This window comes from Thermobia domestica, chromosome 9 (genome assembly GCF_964235325.1).
Source record: "Thermobia domestica chromosome 9, izTheDome1.hap1.1, whole genome shotgun sequence".
In the NCBI taxonomy this organism is placed as follows: Eukaryota; Metazoa; Arthropoda; class Insecta; order Zygentoma; family Lepismatidae; genus Thermobia; species Thermobia domestica.
The window spans coordinates 37091510-37109345 of record NC_137462.1 but is presented as its reverse complement, the minus strand read 5'-3'; the positions used below and the strand labels follow the sequence as shown (position 1 = coordinate 37109345).

Genomic DNA, 17836 nt, shown 5'->3' with positions numbered 1-17836 from the left:
ACATGTGCCAGTCACTAGACTATAAAAATTCTCTTGAAACTATATCTGGAGTTTTAAGGAACTACATTTTTGCTGTGCACAGACTTAGGTAGAGAAAGTGGATAATAAAATGGGTTCTTGGGTTGATAGTAAAACTTGGTTACGATGTTGTTCACCACAAACATTAGACATCTTTGGTACAAGAATAGTCCATTGACAGACAATTTTTTTTTTTCTGTTGTTTCCGTAGTCATCGCAACATAAAATTTACACAACAGGTGACACTATGACACTATATATATATATATATATATATATATATATATATATATATATATATATATATATATATATATATATATATATATATATATATATTGACAAAAATCAAAAATGAATTTTTCAATGTTTGAGATTAAAGGTCACAGTGTGTGAGTTTGACCCCACAAAATAACGGCAATGGTCTTCGTCGCATCTATTTTCTATTGAAAGGACAATCCTTCAGCTTTACGACACGCTCAGAATGACGTTTCTATTTAAATTAGGAGCGAACTTATATACTTTTTTTTTTTTCATTAGGACGTTTGCGAAAAATGGCACTTTCTGTCAGGCTGGCAACAATGTTCTCCGATAACTACTTGTCACTGAAGCTTATAACTTGGCAAACGCTTACTCCACAAGCACTTGCTTTTCATCAACTTTCATCACAATCTGAAATGTTGAGAGTTTTTTTAAGTTTTTAAATTTTTTTAATTAATGATTTAGCGTGGATTGACCTTATATATGGCCTGTGATGGAACTACGATGAAAACTCTATTATTAGAGTTACCGTTCTCCCTCTGCAATCTTAACTGTAATCAATACGTGAGAAGCACATTACATAAAATACTTCCAAACATTCCACCATGAACTATATAGAACATTATGAAAAGCAATTCGCTTCGTTCTTTACTGTGACGAACTTATGGTTCAAAGAACAAACCAATTTCAAATCAAACAGACTCACTTTGAACAATATTTAAATGTCGCACATGCAGAAGGAAATTAAATTAAATTAAATCTTTCAGTTTTACGTCCCACGACCATCGTGTCTAGGCTAAAGGAGACGGTAATGATGAGAAATGAACGCAATGGTGGAATGAATAAATGGACTGAAACGGGAGAACTCCGAGAAAAATCCATGGACACAGTGTTTGTTCACCACAAAGTCCACTTGGCGCAAGTTGGGATCGAACCAGGGACCCCACCTACGAGGTGAACGCTCTATCACTGAGCCGCTGCTTCCCAGCAGAAGCAGAAGGGAAGAAAAACTTATTAGTTCTAGGAACAATATATGCTGTGGATAAGAAAAAAAAAATCTGAATTCTTTAAAACAATTTATACCATATGGAATTTCACTATATAATTAAGCAGCGGTAAGTTTATTCAAGCCGCACAGAACATGATGGCTGCCTACCATTGAAATTGCGATTTTTCTTAATTTGGATGTTTTGAGGTGAGTCTGTTTAACTAATAAATATGGATCCAATTTTGTCAAAAAGTAAGACTATCACACATTTACAAGTATTTGATTAACTTTAAGATGCAAGGAGGAATGATACAATTACCTGAGGTTTGTCCAATATTTATCAGATCCAAAATGTAAAAATGCTAACGATAAGGTTTTGTACAAAGTACAAGCCTTATTTAAATAATAATAATAATAATAATAATAATAATAATAATAATAATAATAATAATAATAATAATAAATGATAATAGTAATCCACACTTTTGGGGGGAATAATTGAACAAACTGTGACACTAACATTTACCTATAATGTGCTCTGGGAATCCTACAGAGATTTTTATATTCCTAGTATCATTTCGGCAACCAATCTTGTTGCAATTTACTGCTAGACAGTAATGAAGAGCTTTGGCTTCACAAATATTTTTGCCTTTTATTCAGCTCTTTTTTCTTTTCACACGAAACACTAAAATAAGCAATATGTAGTTAAAATTTTAGTGATCACCACACATACTAACTCACAATTAGGAGTATCAATATAAATGGAATCTACAATACCATATAACAGGCGTTTCATATAAAAATTGTAAGACGTTTCATAGACATTTTCAAAAGTATAAAATAGTATTTTCTAATTGTTGTCATCAACACAACAGTATTACGTGAGAAATGGAGAATGACTTTCAATACCCCAAAGGATGGTAGTCATGAACTTCCCTGCAGAAGGGGTTGTCTTCAATTTCCTTTTCTAGGTAATTACAGATGCCACTTCGTTTTCGTCTCGCTTAATAATGATGGGTCCAGACTTGGTCACTTGTGACGATCCGGGATAAAAATACCTAACTCTCAGCATCAAAAAAGTTTTCAACAATTCAGACATTTTCCTTTACTATCTGTGCTAGGTAGTGAGGTTTCAAGGAACCAATCTTGCGTATACCTTCGAATAATCCAAGTCGTGAATAACTGTCAATGATGGAAAGTTGTACGACCAATTGTCGACTTGCGATGCACCGATGCGTCTAAATGTGAAGCCATGGGCACGCTCCTACATGTCTGGGCTGATGAAAGAACACCCAGACCACAGCGGATCATGTAGATCTAGAAACCTATACTTTCTCACACCATATAACTGTTGGTGAATGTTTCTAATACTTTTTTTTCTAATACTATAAATTCACAATTACATTTCGTTGTTTGTAAGGTGGGTTGCTCATAGACACTATTTCCATATATTTCTTCTACTATCTGTCGAACGGTCGGTACTTAACACATATGTGGACAGTGAACTTCAGTGATACTACCCTTCTATTTGTACACAGTTCGCTTCACTAGAGAATGAGAAGAAAATCTGGGGTGTAACTTTCTAAACAACACTTGTATATATCCTACACCCCTGAAAACAATACTGATTTTTGGAATCATAATTATATCCGGTCTTACGTAAAAATCTTACCTGTCTTTCCAATTCTTCTGCAAAGGCATCTAAATCGAGATCTTTTAGCCTTTCTGGTGACTCCAAGATCTCTTCCAGAGCACCGGCTGGATTGGCATCCTCGTCATCGTATTCCAAGGCATCCACTGCCATTTTGCGAGCCCATTCGTATGTTTCAGGATGAACACGAGATCCGTCCAGAACTTCCACGTACGCCTCCGTACTATTCGGAAACAAATACAGAACATTAATTATAATTACTTTTCACAGTATTCAACACAGTTATAAATTCACTTTACCCCATTTGCTATAAGTACTACTGCACTACGAACTATCGAATGATAAACATCGTAAAAAAGAGCATACGGCATCAGTTTCCGCAGTAAATAGAACAGGAATGTAAATACTAACGCGAAGACCACTCTACGAAAAATTACAACATACGGTGAGAGAAAACTAACCACAAACGTAATAAAACATTACGTGTATAATCGTGTTAAGATGAGCAGACACGGCGCTCGAATAGCAAATATATACAAAAACGAAATACCTAAAATAATACTAGGGAAACCTTTGACTAGATTAGGTAGATCAAGGTGATATAATCATACGGTGGAACTTAAACGTGCTATCTGACTAGATTGGAATTCTTCATGGTACGATTTATTGCGGAGTTTTGTTTCTGTGGATACGAACTTCCCAACTGCAATAAATTTTATGTCTATTTCGCGGCAAAGCTTTGATTTTATTACAAATCACGTTTACTTTAAAGAAGCTTTTTAAATTCGGAGTTCTCGGGGACACGAAAGAAGTTCGAATTATTCAAAATTCAAAATTAAAAAGAAACAAATGCATTTTTAAATACCTAAAATTATTTTAACAAAAGAGACACTGACCAAAGCTTAATACTTTACTTTATTTTAAATTATAATTTGTTACTGTTTCGGATATCTAGCATATCCTTCTTCAGACACGATCGAAATTAATGAAAATACAGACATATATATAAATGTTGTTATAACAGAGTTTAAATTCTTTAACCGTCGTATACATATTCATTGTTATAAATTTTTTTTTAAATTCTTTGAACAGTCATATATAGAGTCATTGTTGTACTTTTTTATTTTTATCTATTTATTTATTTATTTTTCTTATTTACCGAGGCCTTCAGCCCATCCTATAAGTCTTCGTGTTCACTTTCCAATTAATCACTTCCTTTATTTTTGGTTCTTATAAGGGCTTTTTATTTATTTATTTTTTTTTATTTATTTTCTCTATGTTATTCAAACTTCCTTGCCATGATTCATTAATTGGTAAGCCCCCTGTCCAGTTCATCAGTTTATCTCTTCCTACCTTCTTTATCCAATCCTGTCTGTCTGAAGAAGGATATGCTAGATATCCGAAACAGTAACAAATTATAATTTAAAATAAAGTAAAGTATTAAGCTTTGGTCAGTGTCTCTTTTGTTAAAACAATTAATCCAAAGCCATGAATAGTCTTACTACCTAAAATTAAGTGAACTAAAGTACTATACTTACAAGAAAAACAATAACTATAAAAGTAGACTTTATCTTTAAAGCAATTATTATTTGCGTAATACAAATCCGGAAACAAACAAACGACGTTTACTCGCATATAAATTGTCACACGAGCCACGAAAATACAATTAAGTATGATATCATATACACTAAATCAACACACAAAACCATACTCACAATTAACAACAGGATATCTACTGAAATTCCAAAATGAAATTTCGTGACTTTTTCGTGACCTTTTCTTTACCAAATCATAAAATTTCCTAACATTTTCAAGACCAAATTTGGGTGCGAATTAGGCCGAATTTTCATCCATGCGATAGAAACGTATTTTGCTTGTGATTTGGTAGCGTCTACAGCCGACCATAGACATTTTTGGTGGTGAATTTTGACGGTTTATAGAACAAAATTTTCCAATCTGTACTTACATTTGCACAGTTTAAAAAAATCGTGACCCAAAAGCTAAATTTCGTGACCGTTTTCTGATTTCGTGACTTTTTCGTGACATTCGTGACCGATAGACACCCTGAACAACCTTAATCACAGCGGAGTTTCGTTAGAATTCGAATAGAAGCTTATTCTCCTTGAGAACTGCATTGAAAACAATGCTAAATAGGTGGGTAATGCGTATTTTGAAATCTCTTGTTTGGATAAATCAAAGTTATACAGTACAAGGATTTTCAGTGTTGCACAGATTGTAAACAGAAGAATGAAGTTTCAACTGGTTTTCAGTTATTCGAGGCAGCCCCAGGGAAGAGTGAAACAAAACATAATCTGATGATTTAAAAGGCGAAATCGATGGTGAAGTAAAGAAACAGTGAGTAACAACTTCATCTGAAGCTTCCAAAAGGGTTGAAAATTTAAAAGACCAATTAAATGTCAACTAAATGTTACTAATAATGTACTTCACGCAATAAATTTAACTTAATACTTTGTTGACCCTGTAAAAATAATCAAATCACACCAAACGAAAATCGCCATCTTCTGTTAGGACAAATTAAGGTTGTTTCTAGTATATATGATATTGTATGTTAATTGTGTTTTCCATGGTACATGTGACTTAATTTATGCATGATTAATGTAGTTTGTTTGCAGCATTCTATCACGCGAAAAACATGCTCCTTTAAAGGTAGTCTACTTTTTTTCTTTTTTCTTTTTTTTTTTTCATATAGTACAATAGTTTCTCGCTCGCTCGCTTACTTTTAGGTTATTTAATAAAGCATACTGTTCGATAATTCTTAACATTTTCGTGTCCCATTCGACTCTGAATTAAAAAGATTTCGCTGTATATGTTTTCACGTAAAATAGTTCGTTATTTAAATTTATTTCAATTTGATTGTTTTTACATAGTCAACAAAATTTGTGAAATACGTTATTAACACGTTATTAATAACGTTATTAATTTGGTTTAGTTTCAATAAATCTGGAATCTTCAGATGAGTTTGGAACATGCTCTTTCTTTACATAACTGCTTATCTGGTCTTCATCTTCTCTATCATCATCAATAAATAGGATCTAAAAGGATTCTGTGTTTATATTACTTTTGTCTACGGTTGCCTCTGGCTCTGCAAGTTTGAGTATGTCCGTATGTGTCTAGGTGGTGTTTAGGTAATATCTTTGCTCCCCAGCGAACGCCCGTCTCCAAAAGTAGTGTGTGAATACGTTGGTTAATTGGATAAGGGCGTTTGTTTTTCTGCTCTCCTGAAAAGTTGAAGAATTGCTAGTTACGCCCTTATCTAAATTTACTCCTCAATTTGTTTCCATGAACGTAACTACTTATTTTCATTGATTAGTTATCTACTTACAATTTTCAATATACTTATTTGATATATTAATATACTTGTTTGTTTGATTTATGAAAATGGAATAATTTTTTAAGCACCCTGTAGTCATGCGTAGGAAACGTATAATAATGGAAGAATTGGAAATTTGCCAGTAGCAATAAAGAACAGAAATGTGTGTATGTGGGGAAGGGGGAGGATATAATGACATCCCTTCAAAACTTTTCTGTGCTAGGACCAAACTAGGTACTCTATGAATCAGCGAAAACTACTTCACTCTGTGACACTTCTTTGACTTATAAAGGCATACAAAGATCAAGTAATGAATGTGAAATATACTGACTATTATCTTATTACTCCAAAAATTATGGCATTGCAAAGCATTCTCTAATAATAAGGACTAAAAATACGGCTCGTGTCGATAATTTGTAAGTGCTGAAAGAATTTGGCTTACGTGTATGTTAACTAATTTTTCTTTATTCTTTTCCAAATTAATTTCTTCCAAATTAATATTAAGACAGACAATCATTCATCTGATAACAAGCAGCTGAACACAACAAAGAAAGATCACGATTGAAATGGGAGAAACAGAATGAAAGGTAACAATCACAACTGTTTTCCAACAATGTTAAGTACCTTTCTCTCCTTTCTATGTTGTTTAATAATTACTAATCGTTCTCTTACTGATAACTAGTAACGAATTACCATAACGTAATATATGATACATAATACTGTACCTGTCTCCGAGAGAATTTGTGTCTATTTTGATGAATCCTGCACAATTGATGAAAACTTTTGGACCCATATGACAAGCAGTTACCAACTGAGTTCTATTCTCTAGTCTTTGATTTGTTTGTTTCAGTACCTGCCGGGAGAAATCAATCATGTTAAAATAAATACTGTACATGATATTCCAATAAGGAATATTATATACAATATGGTAACAAAATAACGCTGTACACTAGACAAATTACTCTAAGAGTGCAACAAAGTATTACCTTAAGAGAGCAGAAGTGGATACAACTAATATGGATTAAATGTTTCGATTTTAACACTTATCATTACATATCCCGGCTCAACGATTATTTATTTATTTATTTATTTTTAATATGGCAGAATAGTTAAATGTAAAGGACAGGTTAATGCTGCTGAACCGATGGAAATTTCATGAGCACATTGGAGTTTAATTTATTATATTAATAATCGATTTCCTTATGGTGTTTTGGATTAGTAATCTAATATAGTACAACTTCAATATGTCCATAAAATTTCCATTGGTACGGTAGCACTAACGTATCTGTTGTTTACATTTTATCACGTTGTCGTTGTCTACAAAGTATTGAGTCTTTGGAGGTCAAAATCGAGAATACATCTATTGTGATTTGAAAATAGTATTATGAAAATATATACAGGTGTATACACACACCATTTGTTCGAAGAACTTCTGCTTCCCTCCCCCCCCCCCCCTCATAATCCCGTCGTTACGTAAATTTCTCGTCAAAAAAATGTGACACGTGTTTTTACAGACCCCTTTTGAAACTAACTAAATACCATTCAGAGAGTTTTGCAGAGACCGAAACAAAAAATAGTTTAACTGTGTCAAGTCCAGGGTATATTATGAAGGCCTTAAAATCTCCCAGTCAAATTCTCGCAACTTCTAAAGATGTATGACAGGTCGTTAAAGATGTATACGGTCTGACGTTGTCAGTGTGGTATACAATCTGATCACAAGTTCTGAGCGTTTCTATTTGAATTGATAGATGTACTCGCGCTAATCGTCGACAGTATATGTTCTGCCCAGCAGCAGCAGCTCGTGATGCACGACGCCCCTTCCAATTCCACCAAACCCATAGCTCAACCTTCCTAGGTGTCAATGTGGGCTTTGCCAGACTGTGGAAGTTGATTTGGCTTCAACCATTATCCTTTCCGCACATTATTGTTGCAGGTTATCCACTTTTCATTCTTCGTGAGCAATCTCTTCCTAAATGGTTCGTGTTCGTTACGTTTCAGTAGAGATTAACAATTAGAAATGGATCGAATAAATGTTTTTGAGTCAGATCATTTGGTACTCTAACGTCGAGCTTTTTTCCGTAGCCAGCTTTCCTCAAATTGTTTAACTTGTCTGGTGGTGGATGTTTAGATCATTAGAGACGTCATGGGTGCTTACAAGCCTATCTTGTTTTGACCTTTGCCAGAATATCGTTAACTTCTTTGTGATAGGTCGCGCACTGCGAGAAGCATCTTGGACCTCGACATTTCCACAACAAAAGTGACTGAACCATCTTTTGACTGTTGCTTTTGATATCACATATTGCTAAACAGCACTTTTTTTTTCTTTCTTTTTTTTTCACGGGCCTGCGCAGCATTTATGCTTTTATCGAAACAAAATTCTACAATTGGAGTAATTTTGCAGAAAATTCCATCTTCACAAATCTTACAATACCTTATGTCTGGTTATAATAATTTCAACACTTTTTGCACATCTTTAGCTGAACTGTCACCTTTCAAATGACGTTAGACCTGACGCGCTGTACTCATGTACTTTACATATGTGACACTAACGATATCTTGTGCGTAAAAGACTGAATATCTATACTTCAAACAGCCGAGATACATAATGAAAAGTATATAATGCCCGATATTAACTCGAGAAAGCCCATGGGGTGCCTCCGAGGCACCCTGGTCCACGTTTAATGCAATTATTCTTAATATATGTTTCGTCGCGTGTCTTCCGCTCTAGAATTCTCCTATCTCTTTGGAATATGCCCCCTGATTGAGTTGTTCATACGTTTTCTTATTTTACTTCAGAAAAAAAAGGTTATTTTTTATATTGACGTAAAGGCCCAAGGGGTGCCTCGGAGGCACCCTGGTCAATTTTTAAGGCCATTATTCTTAATAGATATTTCGTCCCGTGTCCTGTGCTCTAGAATTCTTTTATCTCTTTGAAATATACCCTCTGATTGCGTTTCCTAAGCATTTTTTTTTTACTTTACCTCAGAAAAAATAGCGTTTTTATACTAACGTAAAGGCCCAAGGGGTGCCACTGAGGCTTCTATTGAAGTATGTACTTTTCTGATCATTTGATACTGTTCATTGTTTATTACCATTGACAAATGATTTCATAGCAAAGTAGTGACTAGCCTTTCCTATTAATGACGGAAAATACAAATGGTCGCGGTTACTTCAGATAGCTTGTATATGCAGCAGGGAGCCTCAGAGGCACCCCCTGGGCCTTTTAAGGATAAAATTTGCGTGGGCTTTCTCGGGTTAAATCGAAGCTCTTAAGGTGGATCACCACCCGGAAGTCAATGCTCATTTCCTTAATTACTGCGCAATGAAACGCTACAAATTATAAACATTGTACTATAAGATAGAGTTATGTTTCAGCTACGAAAAAGATAACAAATAAAAGAAAATATTCGATTCGTTTTGCAATGATCATACAAGATGACACTTGTTCTTAGATCTTACTAGAAGTACTCAGTTCTATGAAATGTTTATTTGTATATGTAAAGTACATTAAAGTAACGATCTTATTATGAAATAGATAAATTGTTTGACCGTTTTTCGTGTAATGTTCCACATTTTATTTAAATTTTAATTTACGCGTAAGGAAATAGATTTTGAGAAGAAAATTGCGCAGGACGCCATAATGCGTGTTGCCAAATTTGTACATTTACTGTGGTAGTCACAATAAGAAAATTCCTGGATTCGAGCGTTGCAGTTCGAGAAGCAGAACTTAGCTGTGAATTGTGGTAAGAGTCGAAAACTAATCTCTCCAATAAGTATCCAAGCAGAATTCCATCATTACTTGTTTTATTATCTGACATCAGTACACATTCAACACTATGTGGCAATGTGGCACTATTCAAGCAGCGTTTAGCATAGCACCAAGAACACCTAGTGATCCACCTTAATACATACTACAAAGGAGCCACCAAGAGGTTGCTGACAGCTCACACCGGTGTCACTGTGGCAAGGCTTTTTTGGTGTATCTATGATGGCAATTTTCTTAATGGTGTAAAACGTATTGAGCTATGTTGATAACACTAGCACCAAAGTAGGGGCTGCATATTCCCTCTGCACGTAGTATGAAACTTTAGGGACCACCTCCTGATGGGTTCTTTATAGCTATATTCACTCTCGCTCCTATTTAACTGCTACTTTAAACTTTTTTTTTTTTTTTTTTTTAACTGTACAATGAGAATCACAGGGATACTTAAAATCCAATCTATCAAACTTTACTACTAAGTAAGTTAAAAAAAAAAAAAATGCATCTATAACACTAATGTTCCAATTCGAAGACCAAAATACCGACCTTTTAACTGAGTGATGAATTGTCAGTAATTCAACAGTGAAATTTATAGTGAAAAACGGTCCTGCTGCAAAACTACTTAAATAATTGTAGTATATAATTGTTTAGTGCTCAACTTTTCCCGATGTATTTCGAGTGAAATATATGTTACAGAAAAAAAAATAGGGAAAAAATGTTTCATAACAATTCCGAGCCATCAAATTGACAACCACATCATCAAAATTGATCATTGCACAATAATGATTCTTAAGATGTTTCAAAGAACCCGTTTAACTATTATTTAGAAATATGCCTACCGCGATCCATAATAATAGTATAAATCTAACACAGTGCGTAGTTGATCAGTACTTAATACAACTATCTTGCGTTACAGCTCATAAAATACCATGGTCGGGTGTTATGCTTGGTCAATATGTCGGCTCCCATTACTGTCATTATTTTCTGCTACCTGGATCAGAGTTTGTTACCTTTTAATTTTAGTAACTGCTCAATTGCATTAAGATGTTGGATTAACACTGAAAGATTGTATCTATTCACCAGGAATCAAACTAAGAAAATAGATACTGCTCTTTCGGCTAAACGGAAGCGTAACAAACCATCAGTGTTTTTCTTTCTTTTACCCGTAATAGTATAATTACGTATGTATATTATACCTTCAATAATGCTTGGCCTTTCCTAGGTCCCAATCCACACACAAATTGTACAAGATTAGATGCATACTGTTGTTGCACAGCCATGTTAATATCCACACCAACTTCATTAGTTCTATTCACAAATTCCAGATACAATGCGTCCAGCAGTTCATCTTTTGGTAATTGCTCCTGCAAGAGAAAAGTAAATATATATATATATATTATTATTTTTAACAAATTTTCAAAACATGCTATATACTTCAATAGATCACAATATATTAACAGAATAATTTTAAAAAATTCAATACAAGTTTATAAACAAATGAAAAAAAAAAACTGCAATTCTATTATGGATACTAAAAATAAATAAAAACATTTACATAACGTCAAGGTCACAATCTCCTCTTAATTACTAACTGATGGGTTTATAAACGATTAACCTCTCTTTACTTAGTAGCGAAATTTCATTTTGTGTACTGAAAAAAAATTAATGAAATCAAATATTTATAAATACTAGCTGTGTCATTCGAATTACTTCAGAAAATCCCCAAACATTTTCATGATCAATATTGTGTCGGGATTGGAAAATCACCACCACCAAACTGAAACGCTTGCAAAAACTAGCCATAAGATAATGTTTTTGTTTTGATGAATGAATTATCCGCTCTAGCAATTTTAATATCCAATTTAGAAGGGTTTCACTGTATTACTTGACCTATTTCACTAACTTCTTTAGTTGTCTCACGGTTAATGCAATTTGCTAACGCTCCTGTCTGTTCGTATTAACTCAAAATATCACTTTGATTTAACTTAATGGAGAACGAGTTTCGAAATTGTTTTTCATTTTAATTTTGTCAGAAAAGTTTGAGACAGAACTCATACTGTAGACCAATTTCTGAAATTTGTCTGCTCCTATTATGGATAGAGGTTTTATACCCATACTGGGACCATTGTTTTTCTTGCATACATTTAATGATATACAGATATTTATCAATTTAATGGAAACACTCAAAATAGAGTAACGTAACACACTAATACAGCGTTGGATCGCGTTTCACCATCAGAGCAGCTCTGATGAGACGTGCAACGGAGTCACAGAGGTTATGAAAGATAGCATGTAAAATATTGCACCATTCCGCATGCAATGCGTAACTCAGTTCCGGGAGAAAGGATGGGGGCGCAAATATGAACTGGATTCTACCTTCAAACCGAACAATAGTCTGCACATAAACAAAACCAACTTTTTTTTCTCTGAGAGTCAATATCTGCGAATGATACTGTTTAAAGGAATAACATGTCGGTCTTCCCTGTGTCTCCTGATGACATTGGCAAATGACAAACCTTTTGTAACAACAACAGCATTCGACTCATTAGGTCCCCGAATGGCCGCTAATGCCCTTCTGATAGTTATACTGCTAAGAAAAGTTGGTTTAGTTCGTAGTTCCACTATACATTTGTTCAATTACATTTACGTCTGAGTATTGGGCGGGCTAAGGGAAGTGTTCAACTTCATCCCGATGCTGGTCATAATACCAATTTTAAATTCTGCTTTTCAATGCATTTCAACTCGATCTGCATTCCGAAATTTTGCGTGTGTGTGGAAACTTTGATATAAGTCTTTTTCATTTATTTAAAGGCTTTCAGGAATCTTGTCTACGTAAATTTGATTACCGACAGTTTTAGTTGCCCGACTATCCATATAGCTTTGTCTTGTCAGTGGACCATATGCTACGAAAATTTCCGCACCACCTGGAAGTTGTTCATAAAAAATACGTGACATCCTCAAAACAAGCCGCAAAAGCTACAGTTGTGTGAATTGGCGTCTTACCATCCTGACCTATGGTGTCATTGCTCGGAAACACCATCCTTTATATACTATAGGATGCATACAGTATATATAAAGTGTGACGATCACGGCCAGTGAGGCGATCGGTAAGCGTGATCACAGACCCCACTGAAAATAAGGATATTGCGGACCACTGCATCCTAGAGCTGTCGTCATATTTCACTGCGTATCACACGCTTCATTGGGCGACCGCCACGCATTAACGTAGCCCGTGGTGAAATAAGGTAAACAATCCTTGATTTGATTTTAGTTTAGTTTAGCGTCCCCTTCAGCAGCGAAGCTATATGAGACGTGGACCTACAGTTTAACGTGGGATCTAAACCGCATGAGCTCCTGCCTGGAACCGAACCCGGGTTACCCAACCCAAAGGCGCGTACGCTAACCGCTTAGCCAGAGAGAGCTTAAGATAAACAATGACACCCGACCACATCATAGGGTGTTGCTTGAGTTCTTCCATCATTTGCACCGCATTCGCATGCCGGTTCTGAGTGACAATCCACTTTAGTGCTCGGCGGGACCTGTCCACTGATTATTTTCTTCCGACCACTGTTCCTCTTCGCCGACGTGGTTTTGCCGTGAGTTCTGTAGGCCGTAATCACCCTGGACACTGTCCCTCGCTACACACTTAAAATCATATGCTACTTTCGTCACGATAGCACCACATAACGACAGCCAACAATTTGTCCTGTTTGGGAATCAAAGAGGTCGCCCACTTGACACTATCACCGTCTGGTCAGTTCACTACACACTGATGTTCTACTGCTTCTCACGTAATTAAGAGTTTACTCTAACACACCATCACCAAAAGTCCGTTGCTAACCCATATATCTGACGTGTTTCCACTAAACTTATAAGGATCTCTATTACTTTGCTATTTAAAATTTTGAGTGACCCACCTAACCCCTCTGATGACATTAGTGGAATCTGGCTAGTTTAAAATATCAATCCCTCAAATTAACGGGATGCGGGTTTCAATGTTTTGTACCAATTGTTTCTGATATAAAAGGATGAACCAAGACTTCTGGGATATCCAGTGCACTATGAGTATAACCGACTATTACAAAAGAGTCGAATAAATAATTTAATCTGCAGTACCTTTTGACCGTTGCAACAATTTAATCTTCTACTTCTTTAATTATATTCCTGAAATAACAACTTCCCCTAACTTAATAATTTCCTGCAGACGCGAGAATATATGAAAAAACTTATGTTTTCATTTTCACACAATACTTTATAATAAAATCAAATCTAAAGATCATAACCACGCATTTTCGGGGTCATTAAAACATTTAGAAGAATCTAAGCATACCATGAAACAAATTCACATTTTATATAAAACTCCATCGTTAATAGACAGAATAATATTCGAAGCTTACAGTACTTAATTAGAAAAAAAGAATCCCAAATTAAATCAGCAAAAAGGAAGCTTAGATAAACAACTGACTGTGAATATAATAAATGACAGTAAGAAGATGAATTTTCTTATACAACACTAATGCATCAAAATTTCTATAGTACGTAGTCGAATGGAAAACACCCTACGATCATTTCTTTCATAAAACTTCTAGACATCACAAACTGATAGCTTGAAAAATAAAAATGGCAGCCCAATGTTGAAGTTCAGTATTTTTTCACAGCTTAGTTTCATTACTTTTTAGCGCTCCTACAGATTTACAAATTATTTATTACTACTAAAAGGAGAGAAGTTATTTTACCGTAGATCAGAAGAAAAGGAAGATTTTGAAGTTCAAAAAATTCAAAAAAAAAAAAAATATTCTACATGATCACCCAGACAGAAGTCAGACAGTAAAATATTGCAAACTTGAATTTCACAGGATACTTAGAAAAGGTAAAAACTGTTTGATTATACGGGAAAGAAAGAAAAAAAGCCATGCCCGACGAAAGAGGGAACACCAATAAATACAAGAATGTATTAAACAAATTTATACCAAATTATTGAGCTGAACGAAGAGCAATTGTTTACGTTTTCTTTGGTGCTTCTAACTCGAGATCCATAAAAACTATAAGTATGCAAGTCCAAATTTTGCATACTTATAGTGAAGACAAAGCTTATAATAAAGGTATCTATTATCATGAAGCAACCAGCATTGAGTTGGATAAAAGGGAAAAAGGCGTATAAAGTTAAACGAGTTCAAGGAATTGATTGTTTTATAAATTTAAACAGCAAACGGCAATGTAATTTCGCTTAACTCAATTTTATATCTCAAATTGAATTATCTAGAATATTAAGTTCATTAATTGCGTGAATTTTGTTTTCTAAATTACTCACCTGCAATGGATGATAACGAAGACACATAATTTCCTCATCGCTCGTACACAACTGAGAGAATTCCATCAACGGATCTTGCATTCTACGAGCAATGGATATGGCTTGTCTCAAAAGATGGGGATAATCTCTGAAATCACTCTGTAAATTTACAAAAGACACGGTAAGAAACACAACTGCAAAAAGTAAGGTCACATATTGCTACTTTCGTAACTCTTACGTCTCCTCAAAGTCAATTTCTCAAACGATCCGATATATATATTTTCAATAATTTAGTACGCATTTGTGAGCATCTTATTTAATGATTATTTATAGCAGAATAAGCAAGTTTTGAATGATGGAAATTCTTCTACATTAATTAAATTTAGAAATAATATATTCGCTGAGAACTTCAATTATTTTCTTGTACTCTTAATAAAATCGACATTCTCATATCCCAACACCTCACGTCAATACTACTTTGGTAAATCATAGTTTTTATCAAATATTTTACAATAATTAAAACTCACCTGAATATTCTTTTATTTCTTTGCCTACTTTCAAACGCTTCCCGTGGGCACTTTTCGTCAGGATTTAGGGTTACGACTTTCATCTGTGCAGGTCTTTATAGGATGTTTCAAAACAACACCGACAACGTTTGGGAAGTGATTGCTAACACCAAGATAAGACAAAAAGTATAGACCAACCTAGGTGCACAAATGCTTCCTTTCGGAGTTATCGACTGCCGAAAACATGAAAAAATAAACTTTAAAGGCCCATAGTTCCAAAACTATGAGACCTACCGTATAGTCGAGTCAAGACTTCACTTAGGAACTAGTATGTGCCCTATCCAAATATCCTGTGGTGCTTCTGCAACAATCTTTATAGAGGCAGTTGGCAAGTACTTCAAATTATACGCCCGTAGCCAAACTCTTTCTATAAAAATTGTTGCGTGAGTATCGCAGGATTCTGATACATATATTTTTGGATTGCACACATGTTAGTTCCTAAGTGAAGTCTTGACCCGACTACGGCAGGTATCATAGTATTGGAGCTATGAACCTTTAAAGTTCATTTTTTCATGTTTTCGGCAGCCTGTAATCCCAAAATCACGGGTTTCTGCACCCAGGTTGGTGGTCTGTACTTTTTGTCTTATCTTGAGCTAACTCAAATACTTTGTTTTTTACATTTTGCAGGAATCTTATTCTGTAATCTTCTACGTTGAGTATAATCATAACTTCCAACCGATGGATGTTTAATTCCCTGTATATACACTGTTGACAAACTAAACATTGTTGTCAATTTATGGTCAAATTCAATTCTTGATATGAACTAAAAAATGCATAATAAAGTATTTACGGACTTAAATTTTGTTTTTTATTAATGCAATTGGTAAAGATCGTATGCCAGTCCTTCTCAAAGTTTCTTTTCTTTAACCCTTATATAATAAGCTTCAAATACGTTACTTTCAATATTAGAAGTGGCCCATGCAAAACTTCTATCTTTAAAACTGTATGCTTTCTAGCTTGGACGTGTTTTGAAAACTCTGAGACAGCCTCTTTATTCTCAAGGGACTCTCTAACAAGGTTACTAGAGAATAGGTTGCCTCGAAACACTTCAGTTTTCGTTCGGAGGGAGTCGGTGAAGATCGTAATACGTCACCCGTAGACCAAACGCTTTGAAGACATGTAAGAACTCTATGATCATCTTACAGTTTTAAATGCACTAAATAGAATGATTATTTTAGGCAATAATCCTGGCGTACTGGAAATTAACAAAAACACAAATACTGTCGAAAATGAAGAATTTATTTTAAGCAAATTTCTTTAAAAATGTGGTGGTATATGTACTGATGAAATGCTGAAGAGAATGACCGAAGACAAAGATGTTCGTAAGTCAAGTGTGCTACATTGAAACACAATCAGCAATTAAAGAAGATGGACTGGAGTATATAGCAAGTTGGCTTGCAATAATAATAATAATAATAATAATAATAATAATAATAATAATAATAATAATACAAAACACATCCTCATTTAAGTAATCAGTACAGTAAAAATGTTCCCGTTCATCATTCTTCACCATCATGGATTCAAAACAGTGGTGTAGCCATGGGGGGCATCGGGGCCAGACCCCCCAAATGATTTCCTGGACCAAAGAAATGACCAAACTTTTAAAACACCATCGTCAGATTACCTTGCTTCACTCATTTAAAAATAACAAAGTACATATAATTAATACGGTAAATTATTTACCGATCCTTACCGATCGAAAAATAGTATGGTATCTCTTGCTGCCACATTTGCTACAATCGATTGATCTAGTGCTCCTGTGCGGATCATGTCCAATATGAAGCATGAAAATATTTTAATAGGCCTATTTTAAAATAATTGTTAATCTATGCTAATATGAGAATTTGTATGATGTTTCTTAGTCAAGATCAAGAATAATAAATAAATATTTTTGTCAGGAAATCTTAAAGAAATTAAGTGAAATTTCAAAGAAAATCACTCTTATATAAATAGGTTCTGTGTAAAGGG

At 34.5% G+C, this 17836-nt stretch overlaps 1 protein-coding gene across 4 annotated transcripts in view; it reads right to left on the bottom strand.

The window, feature by feature from the left end:
• LOC145694570 (transcription elongation factor SPT6-like) overlaps window positions 1-17836 on the bottom strand; it is a 102118-nt gene that overhangs the window by 28686 nt on the left and 55596 nt on the right. For all 4 annotated transcript variants that reach the window (XM_081770907.1, XM_081770908.1, XM_081770905.1 and 1 more), the window contains exons 19-22: window positions 15321-15458; window positions 11206-11373; window positions 6975-7102; window positions 2940-3141 (exon numbers count right to left, since the gene is read on the bottom strand). In XM_081770907.1, coding sequence (XP_081627033.1) covers window positions 2940-3141; window positions 6975-7102; window positions 11206-11373; window positions 15321-15458 — 636 coding nt within the window. The remainder of the gene's footprint in view (window positions 1-2939; window positions 3142-6974; window positions 7103-11205; window positions 11374-15320; window positions 15459-17836) is intronic.